This window comes from Varroa jacobsoni, unplaced genomic scaffold (genome assembly GCF_002532875.2).
Source record: "Varroa jacobsoni isolate VJ856 unplaced genomic scaffold, vjacob_1.0 scaffold_1006, whole genome shotgun sequence".
In the NCBI taxonomy this organism is placed as follows: domain Eukaryota; kingdom Metazoa; phylum Arthropoda; class Arachnida; order Mesostigmata; family Varroidae; genus Varroa; species Varroa jacobsoni.
Genome location: NW_019213908.1, coordinates 137,575 through 155,787, shown reverse-complemented (window position 1 = coordinate 155,787; position 18,213 = coordinate 137,575). Strand labels below are relative to the sequence as shown.

The following is an 18,213-nucleotide window of genomic DNA, read 5'->3' as shown; positions in this document are numbered from 1 at the left end:
ATATATAACAGAGCAACGGCTCTTAATAGCTTCCTTCGCAATTTAAACATCTTTGTCACGTAACACTTATGTAGTCAATCGGCTTTATATTCCGCATAGATATTCCCATGAAGCACGCAACAAAAAAGGCCATTTTCAACTTAATCCGTCCACTAAACCCCAGACTCGGTCGTATATATATATATAAATATATATATACTGCTCGACAATCCAAGTAGAGTTACGATAATTTAACCAACAGGGCTCAGATAACAAACGCTCGTGCATTCTGCAAGAAAATTCCAATGCAATGAAAAAAGTTCCCACAAGCATACCTAAACCTCGCTTGTCTAATAGAGATCACGCGTTCGAAGTGTCTTAAGTACGGTTGTGAGAACTCATCAGAAGAAAAACAAGAACCTCTATTACCTTGGAAGTATGACCCCACAAACAATGGTATCAAGCTCTACGATTTTGTCAAGCACTAAGAATTCTTATAATCTTGAGCTTGCACGTCAAATAATTCAAAATACTCAAACCTTTCGTACTTTTTGTCTGGGCTTAGTTAGAAAACCGATCTAGATTAAACCAACGCCACTTTTTTTCAGTAACTCCAGGGAGCTACGGTTCACGCAGCAACTGTAATCATATCACGCGATCCTCCGATATCTCCGATATAAAGGTTAATACATAAAGACTTCAAAGCAGAGGCCATTTAAAAAAATTAGACTAGACGAAACTAGACTAGCGACTAGACGTTTCTTCGACGTCACCTATTCTCCTACCAACAGTCAACCACCGATTATATTCGAGATTGGGGACCTCTTCTTAGAATTCGAATTTAATAAAGAAGTGTTAATAACGAACAAACTTGAATTTATCACTGTTAAAGGAAACCGTAGTTTTCCATTAGTGACACATTAAAGTGCACGCTATTTTGTAATGTCTACCGCATTTAAAATTTTTTTGAACATTTGAATGAAAAACATAAGTACATGCTTATACTGCGCATTTCAATGTCTCGTCTATTGTGTTTTTATTATTGTGACGCTTATATTATAAATGAAACAGACGATTATTCCGTTTCATATTTGCCGTTTCGCAGTTTATGTTATAAACTGCGAAACGGCAAACAGCAGTTGCTATTGATTGTTCCCCACTAAAGGCATTAACAAATGCCTAGAACAGACCCACTGTAACTACAATGTGTCTATCTTTTTAATATTCATATAGGCAGCCATCATTGTTTTTGGCTGTTCTTATATCATTTACAGATTCTTCGAAACTTTGTAGGACTACAGAACGATACCTACCACTTGTGAGCTTAGGTGCAGCGTCCTGGAACGCCGACGGCGTCATGGCTTGCTGCCGGTCAAGATATTGTTGCCTCGAAGACCCCATTGCCAAGGAACTACCGGCCATGATTCGTCGGGCACGTTTTGCTGGCCTAGGGCTCATCGCATGGGGCCCTGCCCCAAGAGGATCCCACTCGAGGTGTCGCTTTAGAGTGGCGCACGCCATTGTACTGTGCTTAAGAAACCAACTAAGCAGCAACAGCACCTAGATGCAATGCAAGAAATTTTAATACGGGCGCAACACAATTCACCGCGACCACAACCACTTCACAGCACAACGCACAACCCGCACGCGAATGGCTGTCGTAGTAGCAGAACAATGCTTGCGACCAATGCGTGACGGGCGAAACCAATAGCGAATCCGGAGAGCAATCTTCAGCAAGGAGATAGTCACAGTCGAGCCTTAAGTCTTTTCTTCTCCCAGTTAGGCTTTTCTTGATTCCACCAAGCACCTGGACGCACAACACACTAAAAAAGCAGTCTTCGTTTTCGTTATGCACTCACGCTCGGGTCGGCCAGAAGCTACTGTTATTGTTGGGCGCTTGATAATGCGGGGGAAGCTGGTTTTCGCTGCAAGCGCTGTCGCTTACTTCGACCGTCGACGGCAAGACGACGTGCATCCAATGCGTATAAGCACGCGTTCACGACAAAAGCCAAATTTGCCGTGGAACAATCCAGCCTTGCCTTGTCTCATCGGCTAATTGCACTAATTTAAGGGATCGGTTGTGGATTTTCAGCTGTGAAGTGCCTTTCTAGCATATAAAATAGCACAAACAGACAAACACTCACTCTTGTCCAAGCAGCAAGATGGCTGCCCAGCTGTGGGTTGTTAGATCACTTAATAGTCGCTCCTCCCGGTAAATTTGTTCGGCGGCAGTTGACGGCTTTGTTGGCGTACGTTGAGGGAACTTAATGTTCTAGTCTCACGAGGTGTCTAGATCGCTGAGCTTTAGCGTGCCAAAGGGCTGGTTGCTTTTCGTTTACGCTCGCTCTGCTGTGCACAGCTTCTGCCTAAAGCGCAGATGAACGCGTTGTAGGCCTGTGCGTGCTTCCTGCAACCGATCGTCGTTAGGCAGGATTCAACGGCAACGGGCGATGCCTAAACTGAAGTTTTCTCACAGGCGATGACAGCAAGACACTGAAACACACGCAATCGCCCTTTAAGAGTCAATCAGTCAGACTTCTAGGCGGCGCCCACTTCCACACAACACTAGCCACCAGGACACCAAGCAAGCGCTAATCACAGCCAGTTGTCTCCGCAAGGGCCTATACGCTTCTGCCTAGGATAGTCAAGAAAGTAAGACCGTGGACACCCAACACACAGGCACACAACCATCAACAGCAGTAGGTAAAATGGCCGTTGTAAACAAGATGGCGACCCGCGAGCATTTGAATATGTTCATCGTCCCCATTATTATACAGCTGAATCTTATGCGCATCTGATCGTCTCTACGAATGTGCTACTGAATGTGCCGCTACATTGCTTTAATGAGTTTGGGATGGAGTTGCAAGAATAAAGTGTACGGAATGAGCAATAAATTTTGCTAGCGGGCACTGCGGTTACACTTTGCTGCCAATAATATAGCAAAGGATATTAAACTTCGTACATAAGTCTCAAAAGCTAGATTCTAAATAAGTAAAAAGCATTTATGGAGTAGTTTTTGAGTTTTGTAGTAAGTAAAAGTTTTGTAAACCCCATTTTTTATGTTATGCTAATTCTGATTTTTTAATTTGGAGAGTAGAAGTTACTAGTGGCAGAAAGAAAGTTTAACAAACTAGCACTGTTTGAAAAATATTATGTATAGTGAGGGCTAAGGCAGAGTTCAATTAAAGAAAACGAAGTTTACGATGTTATAACAAACATGGAGATTATCCATACCATCCTAATTTTTTTTTTGTAACACTCAGGTTTGTGAGGTGTTTCCTGCTGGTTCTTTATTTATTTTGCAAATAAAAAATATATGCTTTTTCTCTAAGTATGAAATCATTTTTTTCTACATTTTCAGGCCATTTTCCTGTAAACTGAGGACTTCTTTATCTTTTTTCTTACCTACCTTTTTATAATACATATCTTTTTTCAAAAATTTTTCTTTTAATTGCCTCTGCTATATTCCTTACGAAAACATCAGACTTTGGTTCGTTACTGGCAGTGTTTTGTGGCAGATTTATTTAGATTCTTTTTATTTTTTTGTGTCATGTGACTAATGTGTGTTATATTAAAACTGAAAGCTTTTATTTGGTTATAACTATGTTTCTATAATTTTACGTATATAGAGATTTTTAGAAAGTGCATGAACCTCTAGTATGGTGTTAGTCTCGAAAAAAAATTATCAGGCTGCGGATTAACTGAAAAGATAATTTTTTTTATTTAATTCATGTTTGCCGCTTAGATATCTCCAAGGCACGTTTAGTTGACTAAAATTGCGTCTATGCAGGGAACTGTGTGCCAGAAAAAAAAGTGGCCAAAATGAAACTCTGTTATACTGTACTGTACCTACGCAGAATTTTATCACCCATAAATTTAGTCGTTGGCTGAAGTATCATACACCTGATGTATGTTAGGCACCTTAGTACCACTGAGTTGGAATTCAAACAAAAATCGACTTATAGACCCACTTCAAATATTATGGAAAATACGACGGATACGCACTAGAATAAATCAATATAATAATGGTAGATAGTATATACTCTGTAGATCTGTAGCTAAAAGGCTAACCCCAGTATCCACGGCTCGTAGGTGTCGGAATTGGTGCTGGTTACTGCTAAACGCCCAATTCAAGCAAAACAAAGAAATATTCGAGCAAAATAAGAAAGCACATTTGTTTGATACCTGAACCAAAGAAGTGGTGATTACGAAAATACTTTCTGAGCCGTAACTTCTACTTCTGTTACAGTAAAACTACCGATGCACTTTTCTGACATAAATAAAAACGTCCACTCGAAACTGGTTGCTTAGGAGTGGTAGCTCAAATGGATGAGCAAATCTTTGGCTGAGTAATCTTTGGCGGTCGCCTTATCACAGGCATGTACGGCATGACGAAGTAATGGCAGAGAATTAGCTACTTTGCGGTTGGTAACTCACAGCGAAATACTCATGTATCGAGTTTTACGTACAATACTGCAGTTTGACATTGCTTCACGCTTCAACATTGCCCTTCCAACTCAAAACAAGCTGCAACTATGCTTACTTTCGAACTTAGACCACCGCATGTTCCTAAGCTTAATAGGCAAACACATTGCCACTGCAGCATCGTGAGTATACAGTTAAGCATCTATTCAGGCAACCTACCTAGTACGGCCAAAAATTCACACAGACGCACTTGCTGTAAGTAGCATTAACGACTGTAGATTATCTTAGAGTGTCTCTTTTTGTAATGTCTTTTTATAAACTATTAATAATGAAGAAGGTGCACATTTTCTTTGATGATCACCGATACGGTTAATTGTTTATTGGTATAATCCCTGTTATATACAATGAATGCGTTGTCGTATGCCAATGGCGGACTGTTGTCATCATCATCGCTTCATATAATCTTTCTTATTTTTATATTTCAATATTTTCCGCTGATATCAACTCTATAAATAGAGTGCAGTGCCTGCAGCCCATGATAATCATAGGAGTTCACACGACTTAACTATATCGTGCTATTCGTTCCGTAGTTTGTTTTCTATTGTTTTTGTCGACGGCCAAGTGGCATCTCAGTTTTCACAATTGTCTCTATATTTCTCAATCGCCATTGCTACATATCTGCGACGAGTTTGATTTTATTTTTGTTGGACACAGTTTTTCTGTCTATTTATGAAGTTTTATTTATTTATTTATGAAGTTTATGCATTATGTGTTTTTATAATAATGTAAAAAATGATATAAAACTACAAACATAAGATATAAAAATTCAAATGGAAGGACCTCTGCTCCTTTTGGCACACGCACAAACATTGTCTGTTGCAAACGCTTCAGGCTCTTTCGAATGGGAGGATGTAACGGAAAGTGGGAACGCGCGCTAAAGGAGCGGTAAAGATGGATACCGAGATCAGGATTCAGTCAAAAACGATAACAACAACTCCAGCAGAACCAGTATGTAGGAAACAGAGTTAGACTGGATAACCTCCTTCGTCGTGCGATGATCCGATCCCGTATGCAACCAGAGAAAAATTATAACCACAGTTGACTCTATCTAACAATAATAATCACATCCACCATCCGATATTGAAGCCCGATCGTTTGCCTGCTCCCGCTTTGACAACCCACGCAGGCACCCCTAGCAACGACGCCAAGTACCATGTGTTGCCAAGGTGGAAGAGCAAATTTACTTCTACCCCTAGCCAATAAATGTAAAGTGCGTTTGACGTACATAGGCACGTTACATACGGCACAACACACCTTATAGAAGTTTAAGACGTTTGCCGCAGGAAGTTTGTGTGTGTGTGACAAAGAGAACGAAGGTCTTTTCATTTGCATTTTTATAGCTTGTTTTTGTAGTTTTATATTAGGTATTAAATGTAATTTTTTGTTGTTTTATTTTTATGTTATTGGTTGCTGTTGTATTGTGTGTTACTGGTAGTGCCACACGTTAACGACAGCTTCTTAAGCACGTTCACCGCGAATACGACGAGCCAGCTGGATGTCTTTTGGCATAATTGTGACACGCTTGGCGTGGATGGCGCACAAGTTTGTGTCTTCGAAGAGACCGACAAGATAAGCCTCAGAGGCCTCCTGAAGAGCGCCAATAGCCGCTGACTGGAAACGGAGATCAGTCTTGAAATCCTGGGCAATCTCACGGACCAGACGCTGGAACGGCAGTTTGCGAATCAACAACTCCGTTGATTTCTGATAACGACGGATTTCACGAAGAGCCACAGTACCTGAATTTGCACGCATAGAACAGATAGGAAACAGTGTTAATACGTAAATATATGGAAAGTGCTTACATTTGATTTGGCCTATAAAGTCAAATGATACGATAATAGGAGACAGGGTATTGCTCAAGCGGGAAAGAAATACAAAGATGTAGCTTTTTAAATAATGGTGGAGCACCCGTATGTTCTCCTGCACATAACACCTATGTTTTTGTGTACACGCACTATTTTATTTCTATGTTACTTTTATCTCATTTATAGGGATATCGACACACTGTTGCTACTGAAGATGTAGTTCCATGAAACGGCCTCAAACTGAGCTAAAAATTGCTAAGGTATTGTTCTAGACTAAATAAAAACATAAGTTGCATCTACCTTCGCCATCTATAAGCCTAAAATGGCATCCTGATGGAGTCTCTTATGGAACGCAAATGACGGGAGACGCTCGTTAATGTCAAGATTTGCCCGCCGCTCACACCGTACGTACAGAACAACTCAACACTTAAAGCTGACGTCTTACGTCCTCATAATAGACGTTTACGTTTAAGTAGTAGTTTAAAACTTGCTTAATATGTTTCTATAACCCATTGCACAAACTTTGAAACATTTTCTTTAATAGAAGAGAAAGTTTTAATTTTTTTCTCGCCGAGTTCAAAACCAAACCAAATTCCATGTCTTTAAGCGAATCCTGTCTACAAGAATTACTTGGCAAAAACCGCGAGAACTTGTTTAATAGAGTTGTTTAATAACTCTACGACCAAACACCCCCCAGATTCGCAAGTGAAAAAAAAAAAGATTTTGATAAGTATCTTTACCTGGCCTATAACGATGGGGTTTCTTCACGCCACCGGTGGACGGCGCTGATTTACGGGCAGCCTTGGTGGCAAGCTGCTTGCGAGGAGCTTTTCCTCCAGTTGACTTACGGGCTGTCTGCTTAGTACGAGCCATGGTTAGTTTTTCCTTTGGTCGTTACGATTCGGTGAACTGAAATATCATTTGGGAAAGCAACAATGGAAGAAACGAAATTCGTCAAGCAAATCTGCTATGCATTCATCAATTAGTTAAATATGTGTAAGTTATTACTACATGCGTATAGACACTTGACAGCTTCGTCAGATACAAGTGATTGCTCATCGTTGTAGAACGGTGTATATATATATATATATATCTATGTAAGCGGAGAGTAAACTCCAGATAATTCTCCTCACCACCGCCTTTGAGAGGATTTTGAAAACAATTCCAATTTTGTGGGAGAGGGCAAGAAGCAGAAATCACAAAGTGAGCTTAGTGGCCGCCCTTATCGCTTCTTGCTGTTCATGGTCGGTTATCGGCCGCTCCATTGCTTGCAGCAGTTGTAACACAGCTCAGTGCTGCCGTCGCGACTGCCACCTTCTGCTTGGACATGTCAACACAGAGGGGGAGAGTAAAAGTAAACGCAACACCGAACTATTTCCGAAACAACGAATAAAAGAAGGCTAAAAGCAGCACCATTAGACCAACAACTAAGCCTAATACTACAACGGGCTTAGCAAACAGCACCGAACAGGAAATAGTGGTAATGGAGAACTTATTACCACAGTTACTTCTAAATCTATGACATATTTTTGTTTGGTATAACGTTTCACTATTCGTATACGAATAGTAGATCAAATCTACGAAATTGCTACGAAAATTTATAATTAAATGTCTAGGATAAACTTGACAACGATTATCGAATATCTCACTACTTTTCCACTACGTTACAAGGCATACAACATATCATTTATCCGATGTGTACTCGGTCAAATTTCCGTACTGCACTACCGAAATCAAGAAAAACAATTAATGCTACTTAGAAATAGGTACTTTAGATATATATGATGGCTTCGAGGAACACGAAATGAGGAGAGGGCTTGTGTTAGAAAGCCTGGTAAGATGGCAGGAAAAAATGCATTTGGTTCATACCCAATTCCCAGCACAATGATAACGGATTCTCAGGAAATTACGGTGATGCTGAATGACTCATAGCCACCATAAACAACGTCACTATCATCATAGACTACTCTTCTAGTTTCTGCCACCGAAAAGCTTCAGTCACCTCTCGACATACCATATGCAAATGAATACCAACAAAGCTCAACCAAATGAGCCGATCCGGTCTTGAATCTATCACCGATGAAGCGTAAAGAATATTTCTTCATAAACGCATACATTTACTAAAGCTACTCTACAGTTACCCTTCAGCGTCACGCTAGCATAACACGATCGCCATTTATCGATACGATGGAGTCGTTTAATATTTCTAAGTATGTACGAACGGTCGCGAAGTCACCGCCACTTAATGCAGAGCGTAGCTTACAATTTGCCTATTTATATTATCGCTTTGGTGAACAATGTTACTATTATTATTGTTATTAGAAGATGTATCAGCAAAGAAAGAGCCGAACCAATTTTGACAAGAAATGACACGTCTAATCTTGTCATGGAGATGGTCGAAGGTGGTAGCTGACTGGGCTATTAATAGACTAAGTAAATGGTGCTAAAAATTGAAAAGACAACTTCAGAATTTTTGCGTTTGTGTCATTGATTTAGGCGGCATTGTTTGGCCATTAGGTAGAATTAGGATCATCAGAAAGCTGATAATACTTGCCAGATCATATATATCGAGCCCAAAAAAGCCGAAAAACGAGGTAGATATTATGATTAGAATATGCTTCACCACAAAAACCGAAAATGCAACCGCAGGTCCGTTTCGACTGTGAGCATATCACCGAAACTACTTTCTATCCAAACGACGGTGGTGAACTCCTGAGATAGAACACGACTGAGCACGCCAATGCACGTGCGTACAGTTTAATCGAACAACTAGCGACCTCAAATTCGCATATGCCAAATGACCGCCATCACTAGAACTTGCTGGGATAATTCGTAATCCGATTCGATAACACGCTCGACTTTTTTTGTTCACACAGGGAAGCCAGATATCCTCGCGGGGCTTGAGCTATGAAACATTTTCAACGTTGAACTCACTAACGTTGAACGAATCTGCCGATTGCCAATCACAACACTAGGACCCACAATAAAACACTCACCGTCGAAACAGGCAAATTTTGATTACAAACGGGTTAAAATTCGCAAGTTAACACACACACACACACACAGACTCTGGTCGAGAGTCAATCGCAAATATAAAGTAACTGCTACTGTTCGTGATTCTTGGTGTTTGTCCTGATGATGCTGCCTGCATGGGCTGGGATGTACACAGTGTGTGACGCCAGGCCGAAACACGAACGCTGATTGGCAGTTAGAAGCCGATTGCTGATTGGTCGAAACCAGTGACGATGATTGGCTATTTGAAACGTGAGCGGCGTGGCGCGAACTTTTGACTTTCTCGACGCGGACATTCATGATTTTTCTAGCCGAACGGTAAGAAAACAACCGACGATAAGGAAAACAACGCGTGTCTCCGACTATTAACAAGATTCTGTCATTATCAAAATCGTTTTCCTTCGTTAGCTGCTTATATCCAACTAGTCCATCCTCGATTCTCAGTGGTGTTTCATAACTCGTACATATTTGAATGACCATAAATCACTTCATTTTTATGTGTGTTTCAGTGTTCCGTCTATTAAATGGTCTCTACTTGTGCTAAACGTATGCATATGTAGTTTAACCACAATTAAAAGCATTTGTTAAAGTCTCTGAAACACTAGAGTTTTCATGGAATGAGCGTTTTCAGAGCTAAGCGATTTCACTTGAAGGAAGTGACAGAGAGACCCTGTGCGTGCCATGGGACTTTTTCAACACTCAATCATTTAATGAAATATGCTGTTTTCTCGGTGTTGAAATGGCATCTTAGCTAATGAAATTTCAGGTTCTCTATTTAGAAATAGAGTCTTTCAACTAATCTAAATGCACCCGTCATAGCGTGGCGGGTAACATGTCTGTCTACTTAACGTAGAGACACGTGTAGTAGAAACGTTGTAGTAGGTTTGGACCCGGTCGTAGGCACACTATTTCGTTTCGGACTGGTAAGGCTCAGTTGTTTGAAACTATACTTAATGGCTAAGAAATGGACGTTGTCCATGAAAATCAATTAATTCAAATAGTACGTAGGATAATTGGAATGAGCTTTGTCAGTTCGATTTTTCATTTCATTTCATTTTCGGGTCAAATCTTGCGCCCTTTCCATGGAACGCACCGATACAAACTATGCACTTGCAAATCTATTAGTTATATAAATTACTACACTTGCCTTCCCCTTCATTTTCAAGACAATCAAAGCCTTAGTTTATCCCGTAGATCACCCCCCTAACCATTTTAGCTAGCTTGCTCTTTAAGTTGCGTGTCCTGAGCGGTTGGTCTGACTTTCGACTTAAGAAAACTGTTTATGACAGTAGTTCAAAAAGAAATTCGTGTTTTGATTAATTATGCAGGTATAACTAGCTTTAACCGTAAACGTATGCGCATCTGCTAATCGAAAGCACAAAATTACAGGTGATTTTTCTTCTAAATAGTCTTGTTGACGTTCCGATTACGCGAAATACGAATTCGTACCGGGACCCCCTCCAGCAGGTTGTCTTTGTTAGCTGATTTTCTCCGCGACCAAACACTCACTAACAGGTTTTATCATATATTTAGAAGGCCAGTAGATGGCAACCAAACTAGGAATGACGTGATCAGTAAACACCGGTAGACCGCACATCTTATGTTACAAGATAGTGTTATTAATGTCAAAAAATACATTTCTGGGCACATGACTCCAAAACCCTCATTTTAACAGTGTGCTATATCTACTGTAATAATATATACTAAAAATCTATTGTAAATAATATATATATATATATACCTGCATATTTATATATGCTGGGATTGGCTGTGATAAAAGAATACTAATACCAATGGTAGTGTTACAGGTATGACCATCTGTATACTATTTCTACGATAATTTTAAGCTCGCAAACTTTCAAGTGAAGAAATAGCTTTAGCAAACAGCTACTTACAGTAACACGTTACAATCCACTAGAATATTGACGTCAATGACTTTCATGAACGTAGGGTGACCTGGCGCGCAATCTTGGTTGAATATTTTCCATCAATTCACCCATCCGACAGCATCGAGTAGCATCGCTATCCATTGTATGTAGCCGAACATTACGCCATAGCTAGAGGCCAATGACCGACTAAGTTAACTCACTTCCTGGTTTGTTCGCCCTATCGCGCACACCCCGCTAGTCACCTATAATACTACTACAGCGTATGGCCATAAATGAATTGGAGTAGGATAATCAGCTCAGCAGCAATGTATAGCGTTCGATCAACGCTACTTGTCTCTTCGTCAGGCATCCAACAGATATATAATGCAACACCAAATATAGAGGCCGAACACCGAAGCTTGAAGGTCATTTGGATCATTAGTACAAATCAGGTTAAATTCGATATATAATGTTAAGATAAATGTAACGAGTTCCTTGTATGCACGTTGCGCATCATATGAAAGCCATCGCGGAATCAATAATACGTGTATTTTCAAGAATTGATTTTATTTATTTCGTATGCCCTAACTGGTCGCGTGAGTCTCGCGACGTCCGCCGACTGGACTGAGACATTGACGCTGGACAAATTTGGCATTTAACTGTAGCAGACGATGAATAGGCTTCAATGTTACTGCTATTACTTCAACATATCTCAGCAGCCGCAGCGACAGAAACAGTCGGTTTCTGAAATTAATTTGGTGTTTTGAAATATATGAACATAGTTTATCAACTTACGATAAACTGACCATCACTCAAAGCAAGCCACTCAAAATCTATTTCTATAGTAGCAATAAGCTAGGGATAGTTGATTACGGTCCTCATTCTCTGGACGAGCGAATTTTGTCCTCTAAGCGTGTACCACGCGCGGTAAGATATGTAAAATAGACCTCAATAAGTACATACATGCCGTGCCCAATCGTTAAATCGAAGAACCAAAAATCAGTATGTAAGTGAAATCAATAACACACATATTCAGCAAACGCAATTCAACTCTTTTTCATTTACTGTGTTACCTAGCTGTTTATCTACGTCTATACCTTTTAATCAAGCCCAATTCGCAGTATTACTCCTTTATCGTCCACTTTATACAATGCCACAGCGTAGTCCTTCCATGACTATAGTTAAGCGAAGAGATTTCTCTGAGCACCCCATTACGCGAATAATCCGGTGACGCTCTTGTTACTTGAAACGCCTGCTCCTGTCATGGGCCAAGTTCGTCTTTATGGTAAATCTGAATGAAAAATGCAATATTGTTACACTTCAAGTCTGAAAACTACCCGTACTCAAACCTGTTCTAATGACCTCTTAAGCTTGATCGAATAAACAAGCATGGCACACAGAGAACTGGCCTGGGCTTTGTTTAATCTGTTTCGGATCTGCGTCATTAACAAAGAACAAAGAAGGTCACAAAAATTAAAGCTTAAAAACTCACGACTTGTATGTATCGGCCGTCTGCGGTTATGATTTCTGTACGATGCACTTCGGCGGAAAAACGATGTGCCAAAAGGATCAATTTGTGAGAACGCCGTGAATTACTAATCTAAGTCGTATTATAAATACCGCGATGCCTATTGGGTACTCTATCCAGACATACACACGCACAAATCTGTCTGAAATTGTAATCATCCGTGAAAAATATAGCGGTTAACAGTAGTCCATATCGTCATATGTTCAATATTGCTTCGAAGTCGAGCAGTTCCTTTTTGGCTACTGCGACACAAGATGCCATTTCTATCAATACGGTAACCTCATGATAAGTTCGTCTCAGTTAAGAGAAAACCATGGCACAAGCTGGGGAATCCAGATCTCCACGAAGTCCTATAAGCCCCGATGGCAAGGTAATTCTCATTACTTTTCTAATTTGTTACGCAGCTTTTAAATGCTTTTGTACATACTGTTATAGTTTCTTGTGTCTTCGCGCAAAACGGTACACCAGCACACGGAGACGGGCTCCGAAACAACGTTCTGTTTTGCAGCGTATACATAGAACCAAACAATATTTTTAAAAAACTACAGTTGGACAAAGTCGATCGAGTGTATTCAACATAATTACACTATGTTGCCAGTCTTTGCGACGGGGCAATAAGAGCGATCTATTTTTTCCAAGCTTAAGGACACGTAAGGTGGCTAAAGTTTGAAACCGGACAAGGAAAATGTGCTTCGTGCTAAGAGCCGACCGCTAGAGGCAATGCATAATGACAATGCCGGTCGAAAAAAGTTGAGAACTTCAAAAGCACGTAAATACGTATACGGGTTCCCGATTGCAGGAATAATACCTGTAAGTTTAAAAAATTTTGTAGGCGCCTCGGGGCAGAGATGCAATGGTACAGCTGGTTATGGCTCTCGACGAAGACAGCGGATGTCCTGGCGAACGCTTAATTCGCACGACATCTGCTTTACTAAAAACTCACCTCGAAAAATGGGAAAAAGAACGTGGTTCTGCCTGCAGACCTGAAGATTGCGCGATGACTCCGTTAGAATTTTTCTGCCACGTTCAAGCAAAGAATGCTGCTAGCGAGATTAGCGTAAGGTAATTCGTTACTGCGATGACGTAGACGTAATGTTTATGTTGATTAGACATTCTAGTTACGGCTGCGTGCTTTCGTCATAGTCTTTCTGATCATGTTCATGCCACTTGTATTGTAGTGATATAAACCTTCAATCGATTGCGTCGTACCTGTTGATTATCTTGCGCAATGAATTGTGACGAGTGAAAAGCCATTGAAACAATCATTTTACATAATAGGTGAGGTGTTTGAAACAAACAAGTGAGTTATCACAACATGCTAGTCAGTTAATCAAATTCTACTTTATACATAGATAGACACGTAATAATGTATATAAAAAATAATAAAGTATGAAATATAGTGATAATGTTGTTGAGAATTTAAAAGACTTTTGGAGTTAACAAGTCAGGTGCCTCAAAAATCATTTACCATATCGATATCCAGAAATTGCATATCGTTAAATGAACGTTATACGTTTACGCCCTGATACCCTGATATCTATCTTGAAAGTATTCTCTTCAAGAACGAAATATAAAACGTCGATGCATAAGAGCTCCAGAATAACCAGAGTAATTGAGGATACGGGACAATACGTTTCTTCGAACAAACTTATATAAACGCCTTACTGTCTTCACTGAATTGCAGAATCACAGAGATGAACTTAACCTATCTTCATATACGGGAGCTTCTGCAAAATCTCTTCGCTCTTGTAACCTTCATTCGGCCAAAATCGGTTGAAAGCGCTCATTTTTTTTGCAATAATTATATTCAGGTAACTACCTAGAATTGAATATTCGCTGTTATTGATTGAGACGCGATATTGCTTGGCCCGATACCTTGTAAGTTTTTAATTTTTGTGTGGTCGTTAGAGAGCACAAAGCTTGTGCTCCCTAACTATCGATCCATAAAGAACGTTTGCTTTGTTACTGCATGCCTGCTAAATAATTGCCACATGTGATGTCGTTTTGCACCAAATCAAAGGGCCAAAAATAACATTTGTGTAATGTAATTACTAGGTCATCCGCACCAGGGCAGAAGACAAAAACCTATCAAAACCATTCGATTTTTTTTATTTAGCGCACCCTCTCACTTAGATGGTCTATATATATATATATATATCTATATATATAATATCCAAAATGTATATAACGTCAATGTCGCTGTTGTCTTTTCAAACATTTAAATCAGAACTAATTTCTGAGGGCCAGTTATTTTGTACGGATTAGTTACTAAATTCTTGATTTGCTCTTTGTTTTGTTCCGATTAAGGACTTATATATGGCCTTTGCAAAGGTGCAAGTGCCATCAGATTCAATATCAAAGAACTCAGTATAACGATCATTATTCCTTATCACTGACACTCCAGGAAATGCTCCTTTTTCATGCCTGTTTAGCTAAAGCCATAGTCGATTGCAGCCCAACCCACTCAGTTTTCTAGATGGCTAGTGGGAAATCCAGCTTGCATGGGCAATCACAACGATGCACCCGAAATGGCGGGCGTTTGCCTGATCGCTTTAAATCCAGGTCTGAACTCAAAAGCTAAATCGGCGATTATATCGAAGCTAAAATTGCAACACCCGTGGCTTGTTCACAGAAAATTGTTATTTTAATCTTATTAACCATATTGCGGATATATTGATCATATCGACAAATTTTGGGTTTTCAAGCGTTCGCATTTATTTTACTGTTTGCCTAGTTTCAAAGACCGTTTAAACTGTAAGGCGACAGATACCCTTAAAAGCTCTTAACCCTAAATCAAAAACTAAGCCATAAAAATGCTGTTACATACAATTCACTTCGACCTCTAAGTTATTCACGTTGTTGGTTTTTTTTCACAAAAAAAAACATTTTGTTTATTTTGCTGGGATTATAGCAACAAATAAATCTCCCGAAGGCTTTTATCCTTTTTTTTTTCTACTTTTATTTATTTTTATTCTACTTTACCAAAAATAGAGCGAACTGCTAAGAACTGCTAAGAACGTTCGCGAATGATGGGCAAAAGTAATGATACATTCGAGTTCGAGAAGTCTAGTGTGAGAATATTGAGTACATATGAAATCCGGATTTCTTGTTGACGTTTTCTTAAGCATTTTGTAGCCTTTCTTCCTAATGCCTAATGCAACTGCAGGTAATTAGGTCTTTTTTGTATAAAAACCGTTACCTGGAGGTTTGATATGTATCCCGGCACCGTTCTGCCTAATAATCCATCACCAAATCCGTGTTGTTCGTTACGGAGCGACACGAAAGGTCATGAGCATTGAGGCCCCTAATATTCGATACAGTTGCATAGATGTAAGATATTGATCGATATCTTATTTGCGATTATTTCTAGATCCATTGACGAGTTGTTAGTCATTCGACGCGCTGCACCTTGTATATGCCGCATGCTACCCAATCAGGTTGGGTGGCATGCTGCATGTCCGATATCCCATGTTTGGACTTAGCAAACCCAATTGAGAAGCTGATATCTTCCCGCTGTGTACAACACGAACATTCCAAGGTTTTTTGGTAGTCATTCAATATCAACAGAAGCTGAAGTGCGAACATGCGTTCTTCATCGAAAACCTTCTTATCTTGGGGGAGTCCCAAATCTTTGGACTCAGTCTAGAATCGACAATCCGTTTAGCACACTATAAAATAACGATAAGCTTATCGAGGAGAGAAAGCGCATTTAAATTAGTTTGTGTTCTTTGTTTTATTTTTTCAAAAAGATCTCTACGTTTTCAGCTTCGACAAACCGACTTCATGTACGTAGTCAGCTATGTTTCGTGAATCTAATGTGGTTCTCAAAATATCTTATCACAAATAAGACCATCTATTGCGCAGGTTCTCGTGCCTATTGTTCAAGATATTGAAAACAAGTTAGCCCAGTTCGACAAAGCACCACCGATTGACTGGGACGCAGCTGTAAAAAGGCTGAACAGTTACGAAAGGCAATACCATACTGCCATCGAAACTGCAGTAGCATGCACAAGGACGACATCAGGAGTTAAAAGGAGAGATCCAAATCGAGAATCTGACGATATTCCATTCAACTATTACGTGCCACTTTTAAATGATTTTGATGTTGGGAAAATTCTTGGCAGAGGAAGCTTTGGAGCGGTTTACGAGGCAGTACGTATTTTTTTTATCCTTATCTGTAAATAGTTACAAGTCCTACAATTACTTGAATGTGTAATTGTTTTGGGATATAGAACCTAGTTGACTAAAAAAGCGTAGCAAAAGGAGGTTCGTTTTATGGCCTACAGTGACTAAGTGTTAGACAGTAAAGTTTGGTCAGCCGGTTTTAGTGCACGAGTGCTTTGTTCAAAGGAACAACTCATGCTGACGTTTTGAAGATCTAGCTGACTTTTCGGAGGTGCAAACATGGTATCGCAATTCTAGAAGTTGTGAACAGAGAAACTCGAAACTTCTTCATAGCCGGTGCCAAGAAAAAAGAGCGAGAGAGAGAGAGTGAGAGAGTCTGCCCGGGCATGTTTTAGCGGGGCAGATTGAAACGAGTTGGAAGCGCACATGATGAATGAATGGTTAATTGGCAGACTGCTTTCCGAAAATGCAAACAGAGGTGGCACCTGAGCCTCACGGTGTCACTTTGCGGTGTCTGTCCACTTCTTAGCAATTTTCAGTTGAAACCAAATCGGGCTGAGTATTATATGGTTAGCGTAGGCGATAAAATAGCCTGTGGGAATTTTGCAAGTGCTTTTTTCTTTTAGTTATAATGGGTCCAGTTGTTTGTTAAACGAAAGACTGGGCACTGAAGCCGTACTACAGCCGTTTGTGGAGCAAGCCTGTCGGATACTCTACTTGTTACTTGCTTTAGGTATAGGCTCGAAAAAATGAAGTGCCTCGAGCCAGCGTCTTCGATGGGCATCAAGTCGATGCTAAAGTGCGAATTCGGTGCCCGGTGTAGTGCACAGAGAAAAAGGAACTAGAGCACTAGTGTGACAGCTGATGTCGACTAATAAGAGTCAGAAAATAGAAACAAATCAAAAAGCCGAAACATATATTTTATTTCTTTTCAGTATTATATACCTTGCACAAGACAATACTTAAAGATAATTTCGTTATGCTTTTGCCGTTACCAATAATAATACCCAGGTCGTTTTGTCTTACGTACCTGTAGATGAATCGTAGTTCAATCTGATTTGTTAGGACATACATGGATAAGAGTTCCCATTTTCTTCATTTTTCCCCTTATTTTCTTCGCTTTTTCCCTTATTTTCTTCGTTTTTGCCCTTATTTTCTTCGTTTTTCCCCTTATTTTCTTCGTTTTTGCCCTTGTTTTTCTTCGTTTTTGCCCTTGTTTTTCTTCGTTTTTCCCCTTGTTTTTCTTCGTTTTTCCCCTTGTTTTTCTTCGTTTTTCCCCTTGTTTTTCTTCGTTTTTCCCCTTGTTTTTCTTCGTTTTTCCCCTTGTTTTTTTTCGTTTTTCCCCTTGTTTTTTTTCGTTTTTCCCCTTGTGTTTTTTTTTCGTTTTTCCCCTTGTGTTTTTTTTTCGTTT

The 18,213-nt window shown here is 39.8% G+C and overlaps 1 protein-coding gene and 2 long non-coding RNA genes across 5 annotated transcripts; 1 reads left to right on the top strand and 2 right to left on the bottom strand.

Annotated features, from left to right (window-relative positions):
- Nucleotides 1-4,748: 4,748 nt before the first annotated feature.
- On the bottom strand, nt 4,749-9,431 carry LOC111265768 (histone H3.3A). 3 transcript variants are annotated; one of them, XM_022842679.2, is made up of 3 exons: nt 8,824-9,431; nt 7,010-7,178; nt 4,749-6,200 (listed from the first exon to the last, which is right to left on the bottom strand). In XM_022842679.2, the coding sequence occupies exons 2-3, from the start codon at nt 7,140-7,142 to the stop codon at nt 5,923-5,925; spliced, it is 411 nt and encodes a 136-aa protein (XP_022698414.1). In that variant the 5' UTR covers nt 7,143-7,178; nt 8,824-9,431; the 3' UTR covers nt 4,749-5,922. The 3 variants fall into 3 exon arrangements, with proteins under 3 accessions (XP_022698414.1, XP_022698415.1, XP_022698416.1); XM_022842680.2 differs by having other exon boundaries at nt 9,266-9,431; XM_022842681.2 differs by lacking the exon at nt 8,824-9,431 and adding an exon at nt 7,403-7,538.
- A 2,268-nt stretch (nt 9,432-11,699) lies between these two features.
- LOC111265767 (uncharacterized) lies at nt 11,700-13,750 on the bottom strand. Its single transcript, XR_015313168.1, has 4 exons — nt 13,621-13,750; nt 12,642-12,819; nt 12,247-12,440; nt 11,700-11,893 (listed from the first exon to the last, which is right to left on the bottom strand). It is a non-coding gene; the product is annotated as an uncharacterized LOC111265767 (long non-coding RNA).
- Nucleotides 13,751-13,897: 147 nt separating this feature from the next.
- Nucleotides 13,898-17,155, top strand: LOC111265777 (uncharacterized). Its single transcript, XR_015313169.1, has 3 exons — nt 13,898-13,977; nt 14,362-14,488; nt 16,542-17,155. It is a non-coding gene; the product is annotated as an uncharacterized LOC111265777 (long non-coding RNA).
- The last annotated feature ends 1,058 nt before the right edge of the window (nt 17,156-18,213 follow it).